The 19,194-nt window shown below is 38.8% G+C and overlaps 1 protein-coding gene across 9 annotated transcripts in view; it reads left to right on the forward strand.

Annotated features, from left to right (window-relative positions):
• Positions 1–6,194: 6,194 nt before the first annotated feature.
• The window catches only part of pot1 (protection of telomeres 1 homolog), a 297,679-nt gene continuing 284,679 nt past the window's right edge, over positions 6,195–19,194 (forward strand). For 4 of the 9 annotated variants that reach the window (XM_048607974.1, XM_048607977.1, XM_048607981.1 and 1 more), the window contains exon 1: positions 6,847–7,014. In XM_048607974.1, the coding sequence (XP_048463931.1) occupies positions 6,985–7,014 (30 nt within the window). In that variant the 5' untranslated portion in view covers positions 6,847–6,984. The other 5 variants (XM_048607978.1, XM_048607979.1, XM_048607982.1 and 2 more) reach the window with 2 other exon arrangements.

Here is a 19,194-nt window from a genome sequence, read left to right on the forward strand (position 1 = left end):
ATGTGAATATAAAAGATATGATTAGTAACTTTGCAGATGACACGAAAACTGATGGTTTTGTTGACAGCAAGGAGGATGGTCTCAAGCTACAATCTGATATTGATAGGCTGGTAAATTGGGCAGAGCAATAGCAGATAGATTTTAATCCTGATAAGGGTGAGGTGATGCATTTTGATAGGTCTAATAATTAGAATTAGATTTTATTGTCTCATATACTCAAGTACAGGGATACAGGTGTACAGTGAAAGTGTACAAAGTCAACATTCCTGGTGCCATCTTAGGCACAAAGGTACCTCGGTACAAAATCTTGGATACAAAGTAGAAAAATAAAGGAATAAGTTAAAAGTTCAACATTACAGTCCTTTATAAGCGCTTACCCATGCTGGGCTCACACTCCCCACAAGAGCTCAATCTCTTCGACATTGGGCCTGTTCCCCCTGTGCTGGCTCAGTCTCCTCCATGCTTAATGCCATCGCAGATGCCAGGAGACCTTGGACTGCCTGCTGCAACCGCTGCCGCAGATGCTGGGGGCTCCTCTCTTAATAGGGGAAGATTTAAACAATGAGTGGTGGGTCTCTAGGGAATACTGAGGAACAAAGAATACTTGGTGTACAAGTCCATAGACCCCTGAAGGTTTCAGCACAGGTAGATAGTGGTGAAGAAGGCTTACGGGATACTTGTCCTCATTAGTCGAGGTATAGAATTTAGGAGTATGGAAGTATTGTTACAACTTTATAAAGCATTGTCTTGTAGATGTTTTGTGAACAAATAAATTCTGGCAAATGGGACTAGATTTATCTAAGATATCTGATTGGCATGGACAAGTTGGACCGAAGGATCCATGCTATACATCTCTATGACCCTGTGACTAAGTCCCGCTGCTTGTAGCCTTAATAAGTTCTTCCCACCTTTTCTGTGCTTTAAATAATGAATTACCATGGACTGTAGGTTCTGTCTTATTGAGCTATTTTGGAGTAACTGAATACATTGAAAATTTTCAGTTAATCAGGGAGAGCCAGCAGTCACTCATGACACATAGGCCCATGCCTGATAAACCCCAGTGAATTTTTTGAAGAGGTAACTAAGGTAGTAGAGAGGGGAATGTTGATGGATGTTGTTTCTATGGACTTCCAGAAGGCATTTGATGAAGTCCCACATCAGAGACTGTTAGGTAAGGTAGAAGCCCACGGAACTGAGGGAAAATTACTAATAAGGCTGGGAAATTGGTTGAGTAGCAGGGGGCAGAAAATAGGGATAATAAGTAGGTATTCAAATCGGAGGATGTGACCATGGGTGTCCCACAAGGATCTGTATTAGGGCCTCAGTCATTCACATTCACTATGAATGGCTTGGATAATGCCAGAGAAGTTCATATATCCAAATTTGCTGAAGGTACAAAGTTAGGCAGCATTGTTGACGGTGTAGATAAAGGGCAAAACTATGGCAGATGAAGTTCAATTTAGGCAAGTGTGAGATTATCCATTTCGGTCCAAAAAAAAGGGAATAGTTCAGTGAGTTTTCTAGATGGTGTGAAGTTATATACAGTGAATGTCCAAGGAAACTTGGGGGTTCAGGTGCATAGATCTTTAAAATATCAAACGAGAAAACAATCAAGAAAGACATAAAACTGGCCTTTATATCTCGAGGACCGGAGTACAAGGATGCAGAAGTTATGCTGCAGTTATACAAAACCCTGGTTAGATCCCACTTCGAGCCATAGAGTCATACAGCATGGAAAAAGAGCCTTTGGTCCAACTTGTCCATGCTGACCAAATTTCCCAAAACTAAACTGGAACCATTTGCCTGTGCTTGGCCCAAATACCTGTAAACCTTTTTTTTATTCATGTACCTGTCCAAATGTCTTTTAGTGTTGTAACTGTACCTGTATCTACCACTTTCTCTGGAAGTTCATTCCACATATGAACCACCTTCTGTGTGAAAGTGTCCTGCAAGTCCCTTTTAAATCTTTCTCCTCTCGCCTTAAAATTATGCCCTCTAGTTTTGAACTCCCCTACCCTTGGGAAAGGACCTTTGCTATTTAACTTATCTATGCCCCTCATGATTTTATAAACCTCTATAAGGTCATCTCTCAAGCTTCTACGCTCCAGTGAAAAATCCCTCACCTATCCAGCCTTTCCTTATAACTCCAACCCTCCAGTCCCAGTAACATCCTTGTAAATATTTTCTGCACCCTTTCCAATCTAATGATATCCTTCCTATGAGCAGATCTGGGTACCACATCATTGGAAGGATATATTGATGTTGTTGGGGGTATAATGTAGGTTTACAAGAATGATACCTGGACATCATCAGACAGTTATGAAGAGAGATTATATAAATTAGGTCTGTTTTCTCTAGAATTTAGAAGGTTAAGGGGTGATCTGATTGAAGTCTTCAAGTTATCAACAGGAAAACATAGGGTAGATAAAGATAAAATATTTCCAATGGTTGGGGGTTCTAGACTAGGGGCATAGGCTGAGAATTAGGGGCAGATCAGGAGCGATGTTAGGAAGCACTTCTATGCATAAAAGGTGGAATACATTTGGAACTCTTTTCTGCAAACAGAAGTGGATGCAGGATCAGTTGCTAAATTTAAATCTGAGATAATTTATTTGTTAAGCAAAGGTTTTAAAGGGTATGGGCCCAAGGTAGGAATATGGGGCTAGGCCACAGATTAGTATGATCTGATTGAATGGGAGAACAGGCTCGAGGGGCTGAATAGCCTACTCCTGGTCCTATGAAACTTACTTCAAGATTTTCTTCTGCGGGATTTTCAAATGCTCAGCTGCTGACTGTCCACATAACTAGCCTTCTCAAAGCTGTGCCTGAGGATATTTTAAAACTCACCGAAATCCACACCACTGCTCACCAGCTTATACAATGAATCTTCAGCACAGTCACCTTGATGAAAGATACACGAGTAGAGTTACTGCCATCATTCTCCTTCCAGATGTAAAAGGTCTGACTGGTCTAGTAAAGCCATTTAATGGTCTAACGGGGAGGTTCTTGTCTTGATCGATACGTAGTGTCTGCTATTTTTTGGTTCAGATTTACATTTTTTAATCAACTTCTTCCGACATGATATGACACACCTCTGGAATAGGTGGGAGTTGAACCTGGTCCTTCTGGCCCAGAGGTAAGAACATTACCCCTGCACCACAAGATGTAGTTAATTGTATGATGGCAACTAGGTATAATGATATGATAAGCATTGATATTTGGCCAATGAGGATGTCCTGTATGATCGGTCTATTCCCCCTGCCCAAGTCTTTATGACATCATCAAATTGTTGATACTTAATGCATTCCTCAGCATTAACCCTTTCAGAGACTAGCCCCTGACACAACACCTCTCAGACTGTAAGCTAGAAAGTATAAATTAGATGAAATCATTTAATGAAAGTGAAATAAAAACATGGCACTAAGGATAGAATTAAGAGGGACAGAAAACAGACCGAACAAAGAAAAGCACAAAAAGTGCCCAATACCAACAAATTCTGCAGAATTGGGTCTCCAAATTTATTCAATGTTCAGAGCTAAAGGTGCAATTTCACAGGAATCATTTCTGATCATATTCTGGGTGTACCTGCACTAACTTATTCTGAAAGGGTAGGATAACTGTTTCATTTTATTGAGGGGCATAGCTATCATTTATGACTACTTTATATTTCTATCTCCTTTATCACCATTTGCAACTGCTTTGCGTTTTGCTCTGGTCAATCTCACCAACTGTTCTACTCACTCCTCCTCACCCTCTATCGACTGTATAAAAACCACTATTTCCATTCCTTTCAGTTCTGCAGGAGAGTTATGTTGCATTTGAAACATTGTCTGTTTCTCTCTCCACAGATGTTGTCATACCTTCTGAGTTTCTCCAGGACTTTCTGTTTTTATTTCAGATTTCTAGCATCTATGGTATTTTGCTTTTATTTGAGTACAGTATTCTAGAGGTTGCAGTCCAATTTATACCATGGTACCATGAACAATGTTATTCATGTCATTATTCTTGGAAAATCCAGATCATCTGTAGCTTGTAGATTTGGGTAGAAACTGGAAAAGGAAATGAAAATGCAGAGCTACGGAGAACGCATTGGGGAGTTTATCTAATTGATTCGTTCTTTTGTAGAGACACTACAGGCACAATGGATCAAATGATCTTCACCAATTAAGATTCCATAATTCATATTCAGAACATAAGATAAAGAACCAGGATGTGGTAATTTTACCTTCTCAATCTGTTCTACCATTAAAAGTCACGGATGAACTTCTACACCAACTCCAAATTTCTCACCCTGTCCCCAATATTCCTAACTGCATAAAACTCTTAGCAATCTTACTTTTGAATTTTATTCATTTGACTAAACATCCATTGTCCTCTAGGTAAAAAAAATCCAAAGATTTACAATTCTCTACGAAGAAATTTCTTCTCATCTCAGTCCAAAATGGCAGCGTCCTCATCGTGAGACAATGATCTCAAGTTCTAGACTCTCTGACCAAGGAAAATAGCCTCTCATCAAGTACAGTGCCAGCCCTCAGAATTGTATACATTTCAATGAGATTACCTTTCATTATTCTAATCAACCTTTCCTTATAAGACAGGCCAGGAATCAATGCAACCGACAAAAAAGAAACAACTCTTTGTATTCCTCCCGTTCACATTGGTCAATTTACAAAGGTTCTTTTCTTATTGTTTCTGATTGGAACACTTCAGATCAGCTTAGTGGAACTCTCCATCTCCCAATACAGAGAAGGTTAGAGTAGCTATCTGTTTCCCCAATACAGAGTAGGTTAAAGTAGCTCTCTGTCTCCCTAATACAGTGTTAGAGTAGTTCTTTGTCTCGACAACACAAAGTAAGTTAGTGCAACCCCCTGTCTCTCCATTGTAAAGCAGGTTAGAATAGATCTTTGCCTCTCTATTGCACAGTCAGAGCAGTTGTCCAGCTATTGCACAGTCGGTCAGCTGCTCTCAATCGTTCCACTGTCCAGTAGGTTAGAACAGCTCTCTGGTTCTCCATTGTCAAGTAGGTCATACAAGGTCCTGGCAGGATGTTATAACTCATTGGGGTTGCATGCTAAAAATCAAGCACTGTTATTCTAAGTTGTCACAAAGGTTAAAGATTCTAAAAAGTATACAGAGTTCCCCAATTTAGCTGTCTTTTAGACCCAGGTTGATGGAAAGCATAAATCAGGTTTCCGTACTTAACAAGAATGTCTACATATTACAAATAAATAAACTCCAGTTATAGGTAAACAATTATTGACTGTTGGTATCTTGCTTTACTAGTGAAAACTCTAACCCCTTTTAAACTTACCCTCTTCTCACAAACATATAGACACAAAGAAACATGGGTGCTCTGGGCAAAGAGAAAAACTGGGAAGGGAGTTTAGTGGTCGCTATCCGCAATGATTGATAAGATGATCTTTTTGCTGATCAAAATGTGGCTTCTTGGTCTCCCTGCTCCAGATACTTTCAATTATTGGCAGGAGGTACAGTGTGACTGGTAAAGGGTGAACGTTTGCTCCAGCTTATCTGCAAACTGGGTTTCCATGACTACTTAAACAAGTAGCTGTGTAAATAGTATCTACAATGAGTACCAGTTTACTTGCTTTTAAGAAGTGCAGCAATCCTTGTTACTTAAAACAGTTCTCCTCTGGAGACCTCAATCAAAAAATACAGAAAAGCAAAAAGACACAGTCTTCAGGTGCAAAAAACAGGAATTCTTTGAGAAACTCAGCAGATCTGGCATCATCTGTGAAGAGAAAAACAGAGTTAATGTTTTGAGTCCAGTGATCCTTTCTCAGAATGGCCTGATGAACGGTCACTAAGTCTAACTTTGATCAGAACGCCATTCTGAATAAGGATCACTGGACTCAAAACATTAACTCTGCTCTTCTCTTCACAAATGATGCCAGACCTGCGGAGCTTCTCCAGTAATTGTTATTTTTGATTGTTTCAGATCTGCAGCATCCGCAGTTCTTTGTTTTATTTTTATGGCCTTTTAGGTTAGAGTAGCTCGGTCTCCCCATTACACAGTAGGTTAGAACAGCTCTCTGTCTCCCCACTGCATGGCAGGCTAGCACAGCTCCCCGTCTCTATTTGCAGAGTACTTCAGCACACTGTCTCTCCACTGTAGTAAGTCAGAGCATTTTTCTGTCGCCATTTACAGCGTGAATTAGCACGTTCTCTATGTGCAGAGTACTTTAGCATGCTCGCTGTCTCTCTAGTGTTAGACAAGTTCTCTGTCTGTTTACGGAGTAATTTTGCACGTTCTTTGCCTCTGTTTACGGAGTAAGTTACACTCTCTCCAGTGCAATAAGTCAGAGCAGTTCTCTGTCTCTGTTCACGGAGTAATATAGCACTCTCTCCGTCTCTCCAGTGCAATAAGTCAGAGCAGTTCTCTGTCTCTGTTCACGGAGTAATTTAACACACACTCTGTGTTTTCTATGCAATTTCAGACAGTTCTCATATCTCGGCTCCCTCCTCTTGCTGCACAAACACGTGTCTGATTCTGAATGAACAGATCGCTTCCGGGTTCCCTTTTCCCCCTCCGCTTGGAAATCGGCTGCTAGACAGGAACCAGGCGGGTGAGTCCTACAATGTTGCGGGGGGGGTGGGGGGGGGGGGGGGGAATGAGCTCTTGGTTTGACGTGCATTATGGATAAAGCTCCAGTTTCGCTTTTACTGTTTCCTAGGAGAATGGTTTAAACCAATGAGTCAGTTCGCGCAAGAGCCTTAAACACAAAGAAAAAGGAAAATTCCTGTGCAAGTGACGAAAGGAATACGTGCAACGGGAAGTGTTTGTAGAAAAAAGTTAATATATATCCCGTGCACAGCGAACAGCTCCGAGTCCTAATTGGGTATTGGGTCTGATGAGCCAGTAGGGACTCGGGGAAAAGGAAAGACTGAATAAGTCCAAAACATGCACTGTGCTTGGAAATTACAGTTTAAACTGGACCAGTTACACCCGCGTAGCTAGTGTGTAAAATGCACACACGGGCTGCAGTTATTTTCAGTGTGAGTAAAGAGAGTTAGAGGACATGTGTAAATAGCACCACGCTAAACTTTAACGTAAAACCACGCAGCCTGATATTAGCCTCCGCAGAAAAGCTGCTTCGCGGCCCGAGTTATTCCCCCCGTGACAGGGAGTGAAGTGTAGGGATAGCATTGTTGCTGTAAGTGGAGGAATCTGTATTGTGTTAATATCGCATTTGTGAAGAAACGTGCGGAGAGAGAGCGGAAAGCAAGCATTCTTGGCGACCACATGCACATGTACTCAGAGTGAAGCTGCTCCGCCTGTTTTTTGTTTCATCTTTATTCTTCAGGACTGATAGTATACTTGATATCTCTACACTCATCAGTTTTAATAGTCAAGATGGTGAAGGGAGGAATCTGCACGCTTTCTGAATCAGGATTTTGCTTAACAAATAGACAATGCGGTTGCGTTAGTGCTTTTCCGACTTGATAAAGCAGAAAAAGACCGACAGATCAAAGAGACTATCAATTAAGCAACAAATAAAATGACAGCCATTTATTTAAAAGATAGCAAGAATATTTCATTTTTGTTTGTTGATAGGATTCATGCTGGGGCTCACCCTGAACTAATCAAATGTAAGATATGCCCTCACTTCAAAACTGTCGCTGCTTTTATCAGAGTAACTTAGAACTGTTGCAATTTCGTCCCCAATGCTGTAATAAATGTCCCCTACAGTTACTGCAGATGTGTTATCCGGTGGTCGTCCTTAACATTTTCAGTAACTTAGCTTCTTATCCTGTTTGAGTTTTAGAGCACTTTTACTTTGATTTTCCAGCACTCAAAATGTAGCATTTCTGCATAAATTGTTTGAAACATAAGAATTCACCTTTGAAGATTTATTGTTACAACAGTTGGTCTAAATTATCTCCAGTCGACTGAACAAAGTCCAGCTGGAAGACTGTTGTTTCTCATCCTGATGCAGCTGATAAGTTTAGTCATTCCTGGCTTGTATGGGACCAGTTGATGCCTTCATTCCTGGCTTTATATTGGATGTGCTAAATGGCCCCATAATTTTTATTTTCCACTTATTGCTGTTTCCTTGAACAATGTTATACAAGGGATAGCTCTTTCTCCTTATTTTGATCTGAGTGTTGTTTTCTAAAATTGTTATTTTAACCCTGTTTTCGTGGATCACTTTTGCATCATGTTGTTTGTTTGCAATACTAGTATGATTTTCTTGATATACAGAGGAATTACTCCTCTTTCCTTTACCCCTTATCGTCTTGAGCGCTTTGTATCTGTGTAAGGTAAATTGACTCACATTGTTTGGGTCAGGTATGCTGATGATATGAGTAGTAGCTGTTACCAGTGTCTCTAACTCTGTCACCTTCCAGTTTTGTGACAAAGTTGGTTAGTTATCTGCTCATTTGCAGAAGGGAAAAAGCTGGACAATGCATTGTTCATTGTGATTAATGAAGAAGTGAAAGGAAGTTTATTTAAAATAACCTTGCACATTTGTTAGTTTTAAATAATTACCATTCAGGATTGATGAGCCTGTTAATATTTCAGGTGCTCAACGAATGGCCAGCTTAGAAATTTCACTCAGGCTAATTTGATCTGAAAGTGAGTTATGATTATTATTCTTTATGACCTGCCAAAATTTGAAGTTATTGCCACTTATTTACTTCCTGTACAGAGAGAAATAGCCATGACAATTGGGTACAATAATTTATAAATATACTGCATGATAAGTTTGTGCAGAAATAGAGCTTTAGATGACTGGAATCGCATCTTAGTGTTTGACTTAATGCATCTCAGTATTGTTAACTGGAAGATGCAAAATAAAGATTTGCTTTAGATTTGAGTGAATTGTTCTAATAAGCTTATCACATCTGAGTTCAGTTGCAATATCTACATTAACTTGGATGTCTACGGAATACAATTTCACTATTTTAAAACTAGTTTTTGATAAAGCAATATCTGTATTGATGAAAAACAAGCTGTTCAAATAGATCACTTTCTGGATACTCATACGATTTACATGTTAATTGTATGGTGTTGAATGGCATAATACATTGAGAAACCATATTTATCATTGCGGGTTCAATCACTAATTTATTTTACAAGTTTATTACAACAATAAAAGGGTAGAAGTCGTTGGCAAGATAGTTGATAAATGTGAAACTATATTATTGTTGCAATGTTCTCCTGATAATTTTAATAAATTGGTATGGTTATTGTGTGATAAAGTCAAACTGTATGAACTATAAAGGCAATCATACAACACAATTTAAAGATTTTATCCTTTCAAATTTATCTTAAGATGCTTTCTTCAGATGCAATCTATGTAAATTGTATTTAATAGAAATGGTTAAAAGACAATAGCTGGGGTACTAGGGGTGGCATTGAATGTTATTTAAGGTGAAGAAGTCGGAATATGAAAACATATCATACAGTTTCAAAGCATATCGTGAAAGATACACATTGTGGTTACACAACCAGACTAGTAATCCAGAGAACATGAGTTCAGATCTCTCAATTGTAATTCCACAATTTGAAATCAGCTTTAAAGAAATAAAAATAAAAAATCAGCAGCAGTAAAAGTGAAGGTTATGCTGTCAGTCAAAAGAACTAGCTCACTAATACCCAGTAAGAAAGGTCTCTGGTATGATCATGGTGATTTTGGTAGTGTACTGAAGTAATTGACTGCTCTCTGTCCTAGACTGGGAATACTCAATTATATCAAGCCTTTCCCAGTCGTAACATATAGGGGCTCAGCACCAACTTTTCAGGGCAACAGGGTGGGCAGTGAATGTTAACCTGGTTAGCAATGTCTATATCCTGAAAATAAATTAACGAAAGTTAGTGTATGTTAATTATTTCTAGAAGTAGGAAATAGGAGCAAGAGAAAACAATATGACCCGTGATCTTGAATGATCTCTGGCTTCAACTCCACCTTTCCACCCGTACCCCATATCCCATAATGCCCTGGAGGTTCAAAATCTTTCTATCTCAGCCTTGAATCTATTCAAGGATGGTGCATACAGTATCCTCAGGTGGAGAATTAAACAAAAAAATGCCTCCTCTTTGAGTGAAGAAATTACTCCTAACCCAGTCCTAAATGAACACCCCCTTATCCTGAAACTTCGCCCCCTTGTTTTAGATTCTCCGAGCCTAAGGCTAAACTGTTAATCCCTTCATGGTCTTGAATGTTTCATTGAGATTAACCGCATTCTTATAAATGGCAGAGAATATAGATACAATTTAATCAGCTTCTCATCCCAGGAGAGCCCTCTCAACCCAAGGACTAATCTCGTCTACTTTTTATTTACTGCCTCTAGTACAAGTATGGAACATGCAAGTAAATGTGGAGACTGGAATTCCACACAGTGCTCAGGTGTGGTTTCACCAATGCCTTGTACAGTCGTGCAGACTTCTTTGTTTTTGTGTTCCAATCCCACAATAAGAATCTTCTGGTTTGTTCTCCTATTTTTTGGCTTTACCTGCACATTAACTTCGTGTTTGTTCTACAAGTGTACTTGCGTTTTTCTAAACATTAACATTTACAAGTTTCATGGCTTTAAAAGGAAATTCTGCTTTTCTACTTTTAAAATCAAAGTGAATAACTTCACACTTCCCCACATTATTCTCCATGTGCCATCGTTAGCCCACTCATTTTAACTTGTCTATATTTCTTTGCCGCCTCCTTGTGTCCTCCTCACAGCTTACATTCCCATCTAGCTTTTCAGTGTCAGCAAAAGTGAGCTATGTTACTCTTGGTATCGTTTGTGTAACTTGTAAAAAGCTGAGATTCCAGCGCTGATCATTGCGGCATTGTACTAATCACAGTCTGCCAATTGGAAAATGCAGCTTTTATCCACTACTCTCCACTTCCTGTCAGTTAACCAATGCTCTATCCAAGCTAAAATATGACTCTCAACTCCATCTGGTGTATTAACATTTTGTATAGCAACTTATTGAATGTATTTTGGAAATCCAGATGTTCGAGATCTACTGGTTCTCATTTATTTATTGTACTAGTTACAGGTTGAGTTTTTTCAAATGCTGTATTCCTTGCATAAATCCTTGTTGACTTCATGCAATGGTTTTTTATGTGCATTGTTAGGATTTCCTTAATAATAGGTTCTAGCACTTTCTTGATGACTGGTGTCAGACTTATTTGGCTTGTATTTTTCTTGTTTTCTGATTCCCTCCTCCTAGCCTGCTGGACATTGTAGAATCTAGGGAATTTTGGAAGGTCATAGCCAGTGCATCCACCATCTCTGCTGCTGTTTCTTTTACAATCCTCTGAATTTATCAGGTTTTAGTTCCTAGTGCCTCTCCTGATTCTGCTGATATCAATTTTCTGACTTTACTCACTCATATTAGTCTTCGGTCATCAACTATTTCTGGTGTATAACTTGTCGCTGTCTTCACTGTAGACGATACAAGCTGTTAAATGTCTCATTTCCTCACTCTCTTTGATAATTTCTCCATAACATTGCATGGGCTGGCTTATTCTTTTATTCCCGTCCCCTTTTAAATCAACTTTTAGCGTTCCTTTATTGAGTTAGAAAATACTCCAGTCCTCCAAATTATTGATATTTTTAACCTCCTTAGAAAGCCACAAATGGATCTTTCTCTGAGTTTTTCTATGGACTGTATTTTTTTGTTGAACCTTTTGAATTGTTTCTTTAAATGGTTCCCACCAGTTTTGTAGTAAAATGGTATCTACACTTCGCTATGCCTGGTGAACAACAGAAGTGCTCATAACGCTCATTTAAATTTATATCCCATGACTCGTGGAAGTTTAGCAAGCGTGAATGAGTCTTGGAGGAAATATAAGCTTGTAGAAACCTTTCTTTAAAATTCCCATCTAAACTCTGAGCATGGCATGTAGGCGTTGTCTGTGTCTCTTGAGATGAGTCCAATCAAATGATTTTAGGGTTTCAATTTTTTTGCAATTACTTTGGCTAATTAGTTATTGGATAATTACTTTTTGTGCCAAAAAAGTGCCTTGTGCATTGGAATAGATTGTAAATCGATCTAAATTCCCTTCCATTCTCCTTTGTCATTGTAACTTCAGTCTGTTAGGAACACTTGATTTTTGATGGTGAACTTAGCTTTTCCTTGCAAGTGTGTCTGAGGAATTTTGCAAATTACTACAGCTCTAAAAAGATAACGAGTCATTTTAAGTATCGGCTGGAGTTTTTCAGACCAGAGGGTCAGCAAGGCAAGTTACTTTGATTGCCGTGGGATTGGGTTCTGGGATGAGAAGTCTTGCTGTAATTGTACAGGGCTTTGGTGAAATTGCATCTGAAATACTATGTGCCATTCTGGTCTCCCGTATTTTAGGAAGGATATTCTTGCATTGGATGTCTAGGTTGAAGGGGTTGTCCTATGTTGAAAGACTGAGTAAATGGGGCCCAAAACCTCTGCTGTTGAGGAGAAGGAAACAAAAAATATTGCAACATACAAGATTCTGAAAGGTCTCGGCAGGTTAGGTACTGAGAAATTGTTTCCTTTGATTGGGAAGTCCAGAATATAAACCTTAGTCTAACTGTAAGGGGCAAATTATTTAGGATTGAGCTGAGAAATTTCTTCACTGAAATAGTTGTGAGTCCTTTAGAATTATTTCCTCAGAGGGTTGTAGATCATTGAATAGTTTAAGGCTGAGATTGTAGTTTAGATATTTCAGGGTTTGAAGGGATGTTGAGAGCAGACGGGTAAATGGAATTTAGAGACAAAGGTCAGCCAAAATTATATTGAATGGCAGTACAGGCTCAACAGGCTGTTGCTTCGTTTGTTGGTCCCTTTGGTTCAGTTATGCCCTTAACCTTCCAATCAACCTATTATGGAGTCATACAGCATGGAAACAGACTCTTCGGTCCAACCAGTCCATGCCAAGTGTAATCCCAAACTAAACTAGTCCTACCTGCCTACTCTTGGCCCATATCCCTCCAAATATTTCATATTCATGTACTTATCCAGATGTCGTTTAAACATTGTAACTGTACCCACATCCACCACTTCCTCAAGGGAGTTCATTCCACACGCATATTGAAGCAAATTGCTGGAAGTGTGCTACAACTAAGCTGATGTTGCCTGTAAAATTTTTGTTGTATGTGACTATCTTTTTCAAAATGTGGTACTTTGCAAAGTTCTTTATGTGTGACTGAGTGAGAGAGAGATTTTGCAGAACGTCGTCACAATACCATTCTAACTATCATGGACAGTTTAGCAGGAGCAATGATTGTGATGCAGGGAGGGCCATGGGCATCAAATATTGAAGTGAACATCAGAATCAACAGGCTGTGACTACACTCATTGAGATTGATGGATTGAGAAGGAAATGGAAGAATTGTGGAGAGGGAAAGAGGGTCAATGTTTTAAACTGGGTACAGAAAGAGAAATAAAAGATTTGAAGGGAAGGCCAATAAAGAGAAAATGTGACAAGAAGTAAGGGGAAAAAAATAATAGATTTCAAAGTTGAAATTCAAAAAAAATTAAACTTTTAAAAAAAAAGTCTCAAGTCCGCAGTTTACTTTCTGCTTTCTGGGCTGGAGTGGTTGATTGTTATTGCAGAAATGTGAATCTCTTCAGTAATAGGACTCTATAAGGTGCCATCCTTGATGTTCTGGTTTGAGCTTAATTTCCAATTAATGTGCAAATGCAACAATTTCTTGAAATGTGCAAAGAGTTGGAAGGGTAGCTGTCATTTTCAAAAGGCTGAATCTTGTGCTTTACACCTCACAGGATATCCCCTCCTTGCCACAAACTGCTGGTTGTTACACAATAATCTTAGCATGCACCATTGAACTCAAGTTGTTTATCCAGCATTAATGATCCTTGCTTTTCACTTGTAATTGGAGAAATTCAGTGTACTTGCACAGATAATGTATTGAATTTTGTGGTCGGCAGCAAAAGAATGCTGTTTGGCACTCATCATTTTTAGAGCCTTCTGGAACTGAGATCAGGTTCCTGAAACCAGTGTGGCTCCACGAGAGCGAAACTGGGAGTTGTATTAGCAGTATGTTTCCTCAGCCAGTTGGATTAAAGAATCCTCACGGAGCCACATGGAGTTAGGACATTTAATTCATTTCAGTATTATACAGCAAATTAAAGTAAAGAGAAGGAAAGATAGATGGGATTGACAGAGATAAAAGACAAGAAAAAAATATTATTAATGTTTTAAAATGAACAATTAAAAATAATGAATGAAGGGGTAGACTTTAAGTTCCAGAGAGGCTGCTTTGTAGGAATTAAAACATTTGATCATTTTTTAAAAACAAAAAAAACCTTACATTTGAATGGACATGTGAAAACAAGAAGTTGCATCTTTTCAATATCCTCAATTTCTGTGCCAGGTAAGTTTGGTTTGACTGTGCACTGAATCGCAGATATTTGTCTGGCTTCCATAGTCCTATATAGCTCTTCTCCATTTTATATAATATTTATTCTAAATCAACTGATAGATCTGTGTTGAAGAATGAAAACTCTTTACTTCAGCTTGATTAGATTGGATATCTTCAGTTGCCCTCTGGCTGTTTACTGGTGCAACCAGATATTTTTCAATCTTTAGTCTTGGTACTGAGGAATTACTTCTAAGTTAAGAAGCATCAGTGACAGTAATAGAGATAATGCTGCTTTGGAAGATGATAAAATTGAAATGTTCATCATGAACTTTTGATGTCAGCTAATAAGCAATACATTTAAATCTGTTAGAACAATTGTTCTGCAAATGGTTTTATCTGTGAATGACTTCAATTTACGATTCCTCAATGAGCTCAGGTAGGTCATACTGCTCATTTCTGTTGTCAGTATTTGGTTCTGCTCACAAATTTTGCTGTTTTCTGTCACCTGGAGATTCTTCAGCGATGATAGGAATGGAAAATGTTTCTACCATTCCTATATGTGCACAGATTTCCTTCTTTGTTGATTCATTAAACAATTTTCCTAAGACAATATAGGTAATCATAATAGACTATTTTTTTTTGGCCTCTGCTATGAGCCCAAGAGGTTCAATGAAATCTTCTACCACTTGCCCCCGACCAGTTGAATGACAGCAACTTGCTCGCAGACCAGTTATTCTGTTCTGAAGAAGAGTCACTGGACTCAAAACGTTAACTCTGCTTTCTTCCCACAGATGCTGCCAGACCTAATGAGTTTTGCCAACAATTCTGTTTATGTTCGAGTTATTCTCTCACTTGTTTCTCTTTTGAATAGACTTGGCATAACATAGTTTCTCTTGACTTGTTTGTTGTGTCTTGGAACTAGTTGAACACCTGCATTCTCAAGGATGTTAAGGTCCAGACAGGTGTGCAGGCTGAAAAATGAATAATGTTGATTGTAAATCACATTTACATTCTCAACACTCTTATGCACTTTGTGTGGCAGAGCTTCTTATAGCATACCTTTTAATCTTGCAAGTTACGCCACCTGGACCTTGCAGTCTCACCTTTGTCAGCTGAAATGTCTGTTCTCTTAGCCATGGTTTTTGATCTAATAAAACGGTGACATGTGCACCTGTATCAAGCTTAAAAATAATTAGATATCCAATGATCTAAACAGGTCCTGTGAAACTCGAGTCAGTTGGATCACCAGTTTCCCCTAGGAATGTATTGGGTATATTTTCTGATGATGGTGATCCTATCACATTAACATCTTTGTATGAGTAAGCATTTGACTTTTTACCTGCTCTTAAACTGCATTCTACTTTTGCACATCCTCCAGCAGTGACCTTTGGTTTTACAGATAAAGCATTCTTTCATAATAACTGGGTATTGGTTATGCTTTGGAAGCTCTTTTTGTTTCTCTTGGTGTGCTGTTTGGCCGACTCATTTTGTGTTGATTTGTTGCATTTGTCTTTAGAGTGGTGATCTTTATCAAGTACTGTTGCTCTCCTTTGATAAGCTTGCCCCCTACAGATTTTTCTTCAAGGTTCAAGATAGCGCCAATACCGAGTGACTCTCTGCGAGCTCTCAATAGCAGATCTTATTCTCATATTTGTTAGAACCATTCTACACTTTTAAACCTCATTTCATTACTAATTTCAAATCTAATGTTAATCTTGCTTTTGTGCATCTCCTGTCTAGCCGTAACTTTATATGCCTCACCCTGTCTAAACACCCTATGATCTGTATGTCCTCGAATGTATGTTATGATCTGCCTGTACTGCACGTAAAACAAAACTTTTCACAGTACTTTTGTACATATGACAACAATAACTCAAATCAAATTCTTCCATGTTTCTGCTTCCATCACAACCCGAATAGCTTTTGCCAAAGTCCAATCTTCTTTGGATCTTCTTGCAATAAATCTGACAAAGACTCATCAGTATTTCCAAAAAAAAATTGTCTTACACAATTGCTGGAGAAACTCAGCAGGTCTGGTAGCAATGTTTAGAGTCCAGTGACCCTTCTTAAAACTTTTATTGAGATTTCTTAGCTGCAGTCTGTTTTGAAGAAGGGTCACTGGACCCGAAACATTAACTCTGCTTTCTCTCTACAGATGCTGCCAGATTTCGGGTTTCTTCAGAAATTTCTGTATTGTTTCAGAATTCTAGCATCTGCAGTTGTTTGTTTTTGTTAAACAATTTTGTGTTTCTTGAATTGTGTTTTCTGGGTCACAGTTTTACGCTACTCTACAGAGATTGTTAATGAATTTGTGGATTTCCTTGGATGCTGAACTATTTTAATTGAATCTTGTTCTGCTAAGAGTTTTTTGTGTTGTTCGATTTAAAGTAATTGTCAAAAGCCTGTAGATCTCTTCAAACTATTATTTTATGATGTTTTGTTGATTTACAATGTCAACCACAGCTCGTAATGAATATAGTAGTGTGTGCATTTGTTTAGTTTGTGATTTAGTTAAGTTTGAGGTAATTTTGTATCTTAAGACCTTTTTTCTCTGAGAAATGTCCAATCCTGTGTCCCACTGTTTCATTTGACCCAAGTCTGATATTAAATCTTGCAGGTAATATTTTTTCTCCTGCTATACCTTTCTAATATGATATTTATCCTTCTTACTTTAAAGCTTTTAAATTCTGCAGTATTTCAATGCTGCTGTAATCTCTTTACCTGAAAGATTTTAAAAAAATTTCTGAAAATAGCAATGGTATTTTATTTTCCTTGTTTTGAAGACTTTGAACTATGTAGTATAACAACAGTGCGATCTTATCTCTTTAAAGGTTTTAAGTCTGTTTAAGCACGTTTGGCTTTTTAAATGTATTTTTTGCAGTTACATGGGTTTCCTGCCTTCTCATGGGCAGAAAGTCTGATTTCAAACATTTTTCTGCCTAACACACAACGCTTGTGATTTTCCATGAGTTGCTCAACTAAAACCTTGAGTCTGCTGTCGTCATTGAATTCTTCTTGCCAGATCTGCAATTTAAATTATGAAACTTCAGCTCTTACTACAGTCTGAAAATATTCTAACGGGCTCTGTCTGCTTTAGTTTCTATACTCTCTTTTGTCAATTTCATTCTGCTTTGTCATGTTTCCAGTGTAGTGATCTCTGTGTGAAGTATGTCCACACTTCTTGATTTCCCCACTGTAGCCATGCCTTGTGTGTCCACTCATGTGGAGTCAACACTTGTTGGAAGCTGTAAATGCTCCTTATTTTTACTCCCATCCTTCTCCTCCTGATTTTTGCACTGCTAATTTTCCCTTTGCTCAGCAGGGACTTTTAACTTTATTCACGGAGCGCTGAGATGTTTTCTTCCTAACGAAACCTGTAACTGGGAAAGGTCGTGCAGATCCTTTGTTTTCCTGTCTGTAACTGCCCAGTTTGACTAGGCTTTCAGCTGTTTCAAGCCTGCAGTACTGCTACTTAGATTCTCAACATATCTGAAGTAAAGGCTTTGAAATGGAGTGCTGTGTCTCCTATGTTTTTTATTTCCCCCCATGGGCTCCTGCTGACTGCTTGTTCAAGTTCTTGCCCTTTCTGACTGTGTGAGTCGTCCTTAAAGCTGTCAAGTCTTTAAAGCAGTAAACTTTCCTGGTCATCAGCAAGTGTTTTTTCCTGTGGACATTGGACTTTTTCACCATTGCAGCTTGTGATGCTAAGCATCAAAAATCCAGCGTACCCAGGAGAAGATGTTTCCAGAAAATCAAGTGGATTTAGAGCTGACCACTGATCACCATGCGGCATTAGTATTTAGAGGTATATTGCCACCGTTCCTCTCTCCTTCTAAGGACCTATTTGGTTTGCAGCGGTAGAGGAATAACCACTAGCGAATCTTAGTGAGTAGAGGCTCTTGTAGTTTATTGCTTGATAGCAATTGGGTACAAGTTGCATTAACGATGACAATTGGAGACGTAAATGACACATATGTCCCTGGGAAATCCAGAGTATTCTCCTGACTTCCCCACCCAAGACTTTGACGTTAGCCAATTGGACAGACCTTAATGCAGTTTCCAATATTAGCCCTTTCTGAACAAGAGTGTGCACATTGCCAGATTTTGTAAGGCTAGAACGTGCTGAACAGAGTGGTTCTCGTGAGAGCTGTGTTGATCTTGTAAGCTCATTGATGTAGACACTGGATTCTATTCCATCTGTTTTACAGGTATTTCGCAGGTATGTTGAGAGGCAGGTTTGGGGACTAACTGTGCTAGATGATGCCTGAAGACTTTTTTCTCCTTTGAGCTGCTGCTTAAGGCAGGCAATAGGCTCCTTTTGTATGGTGATGTCGGGCTTTAGGCCTCACTGGGAAATGAGGTTGTTGGAGGTTGATCATTGCTGGACCAATCAGGGATACAGCCTCCCAAATGACCACCACCTTAGAAGCTAAAGTGTAAAAGTAGCCTTGATGCAGATTCAGTGGGACTTGCCACCAAATATTAAGTACCCTAGTCTGTTAGTTAAGCAGATGGAATCAAAAGAAATTACAGCTCCCAACTCATTACTGTTGCCTTTTCCTGCCTATTCAGTCTGCTCATTGCGTATTATTAAATGGGAGCGAGATGGCTTGTTTGGAGAAGGAGCTGTTAGGTAGGAAATAGGTCAAACGTTACGGCTTTAGACTAGTGGGCTAACCAGCCACTTAGAGATGTACTTACAAAGCTCCTGGTAAGTGCAGATATGTGCTAATAATCCTAATAAAGTTTGTTTTATTTTCTGCCTGTAGCTTTAAGAGAAAACAATAATTTGGTTAGAAGTTACATAAATAGGTTTGAAGAAAGAATTTTTGGCCTCCAATTGAATGCCTGCCTGGAGATGTGAAA

Source organism: Rhincodon typus, chromosome 18 (assembly GCF_021869965.1).
Source record: "Rhincodon typus isolate 14 chromosome 18, sRhiTyp1.1, whole genome shotgun sequence".
Classification (NCBI taxonomy): Eukaryota; Metazoa; Chordata; class Chondrichthyes; order Orectolobiformes; family Rhincodontidae; genus Rhincodon; species Rhincodon typus.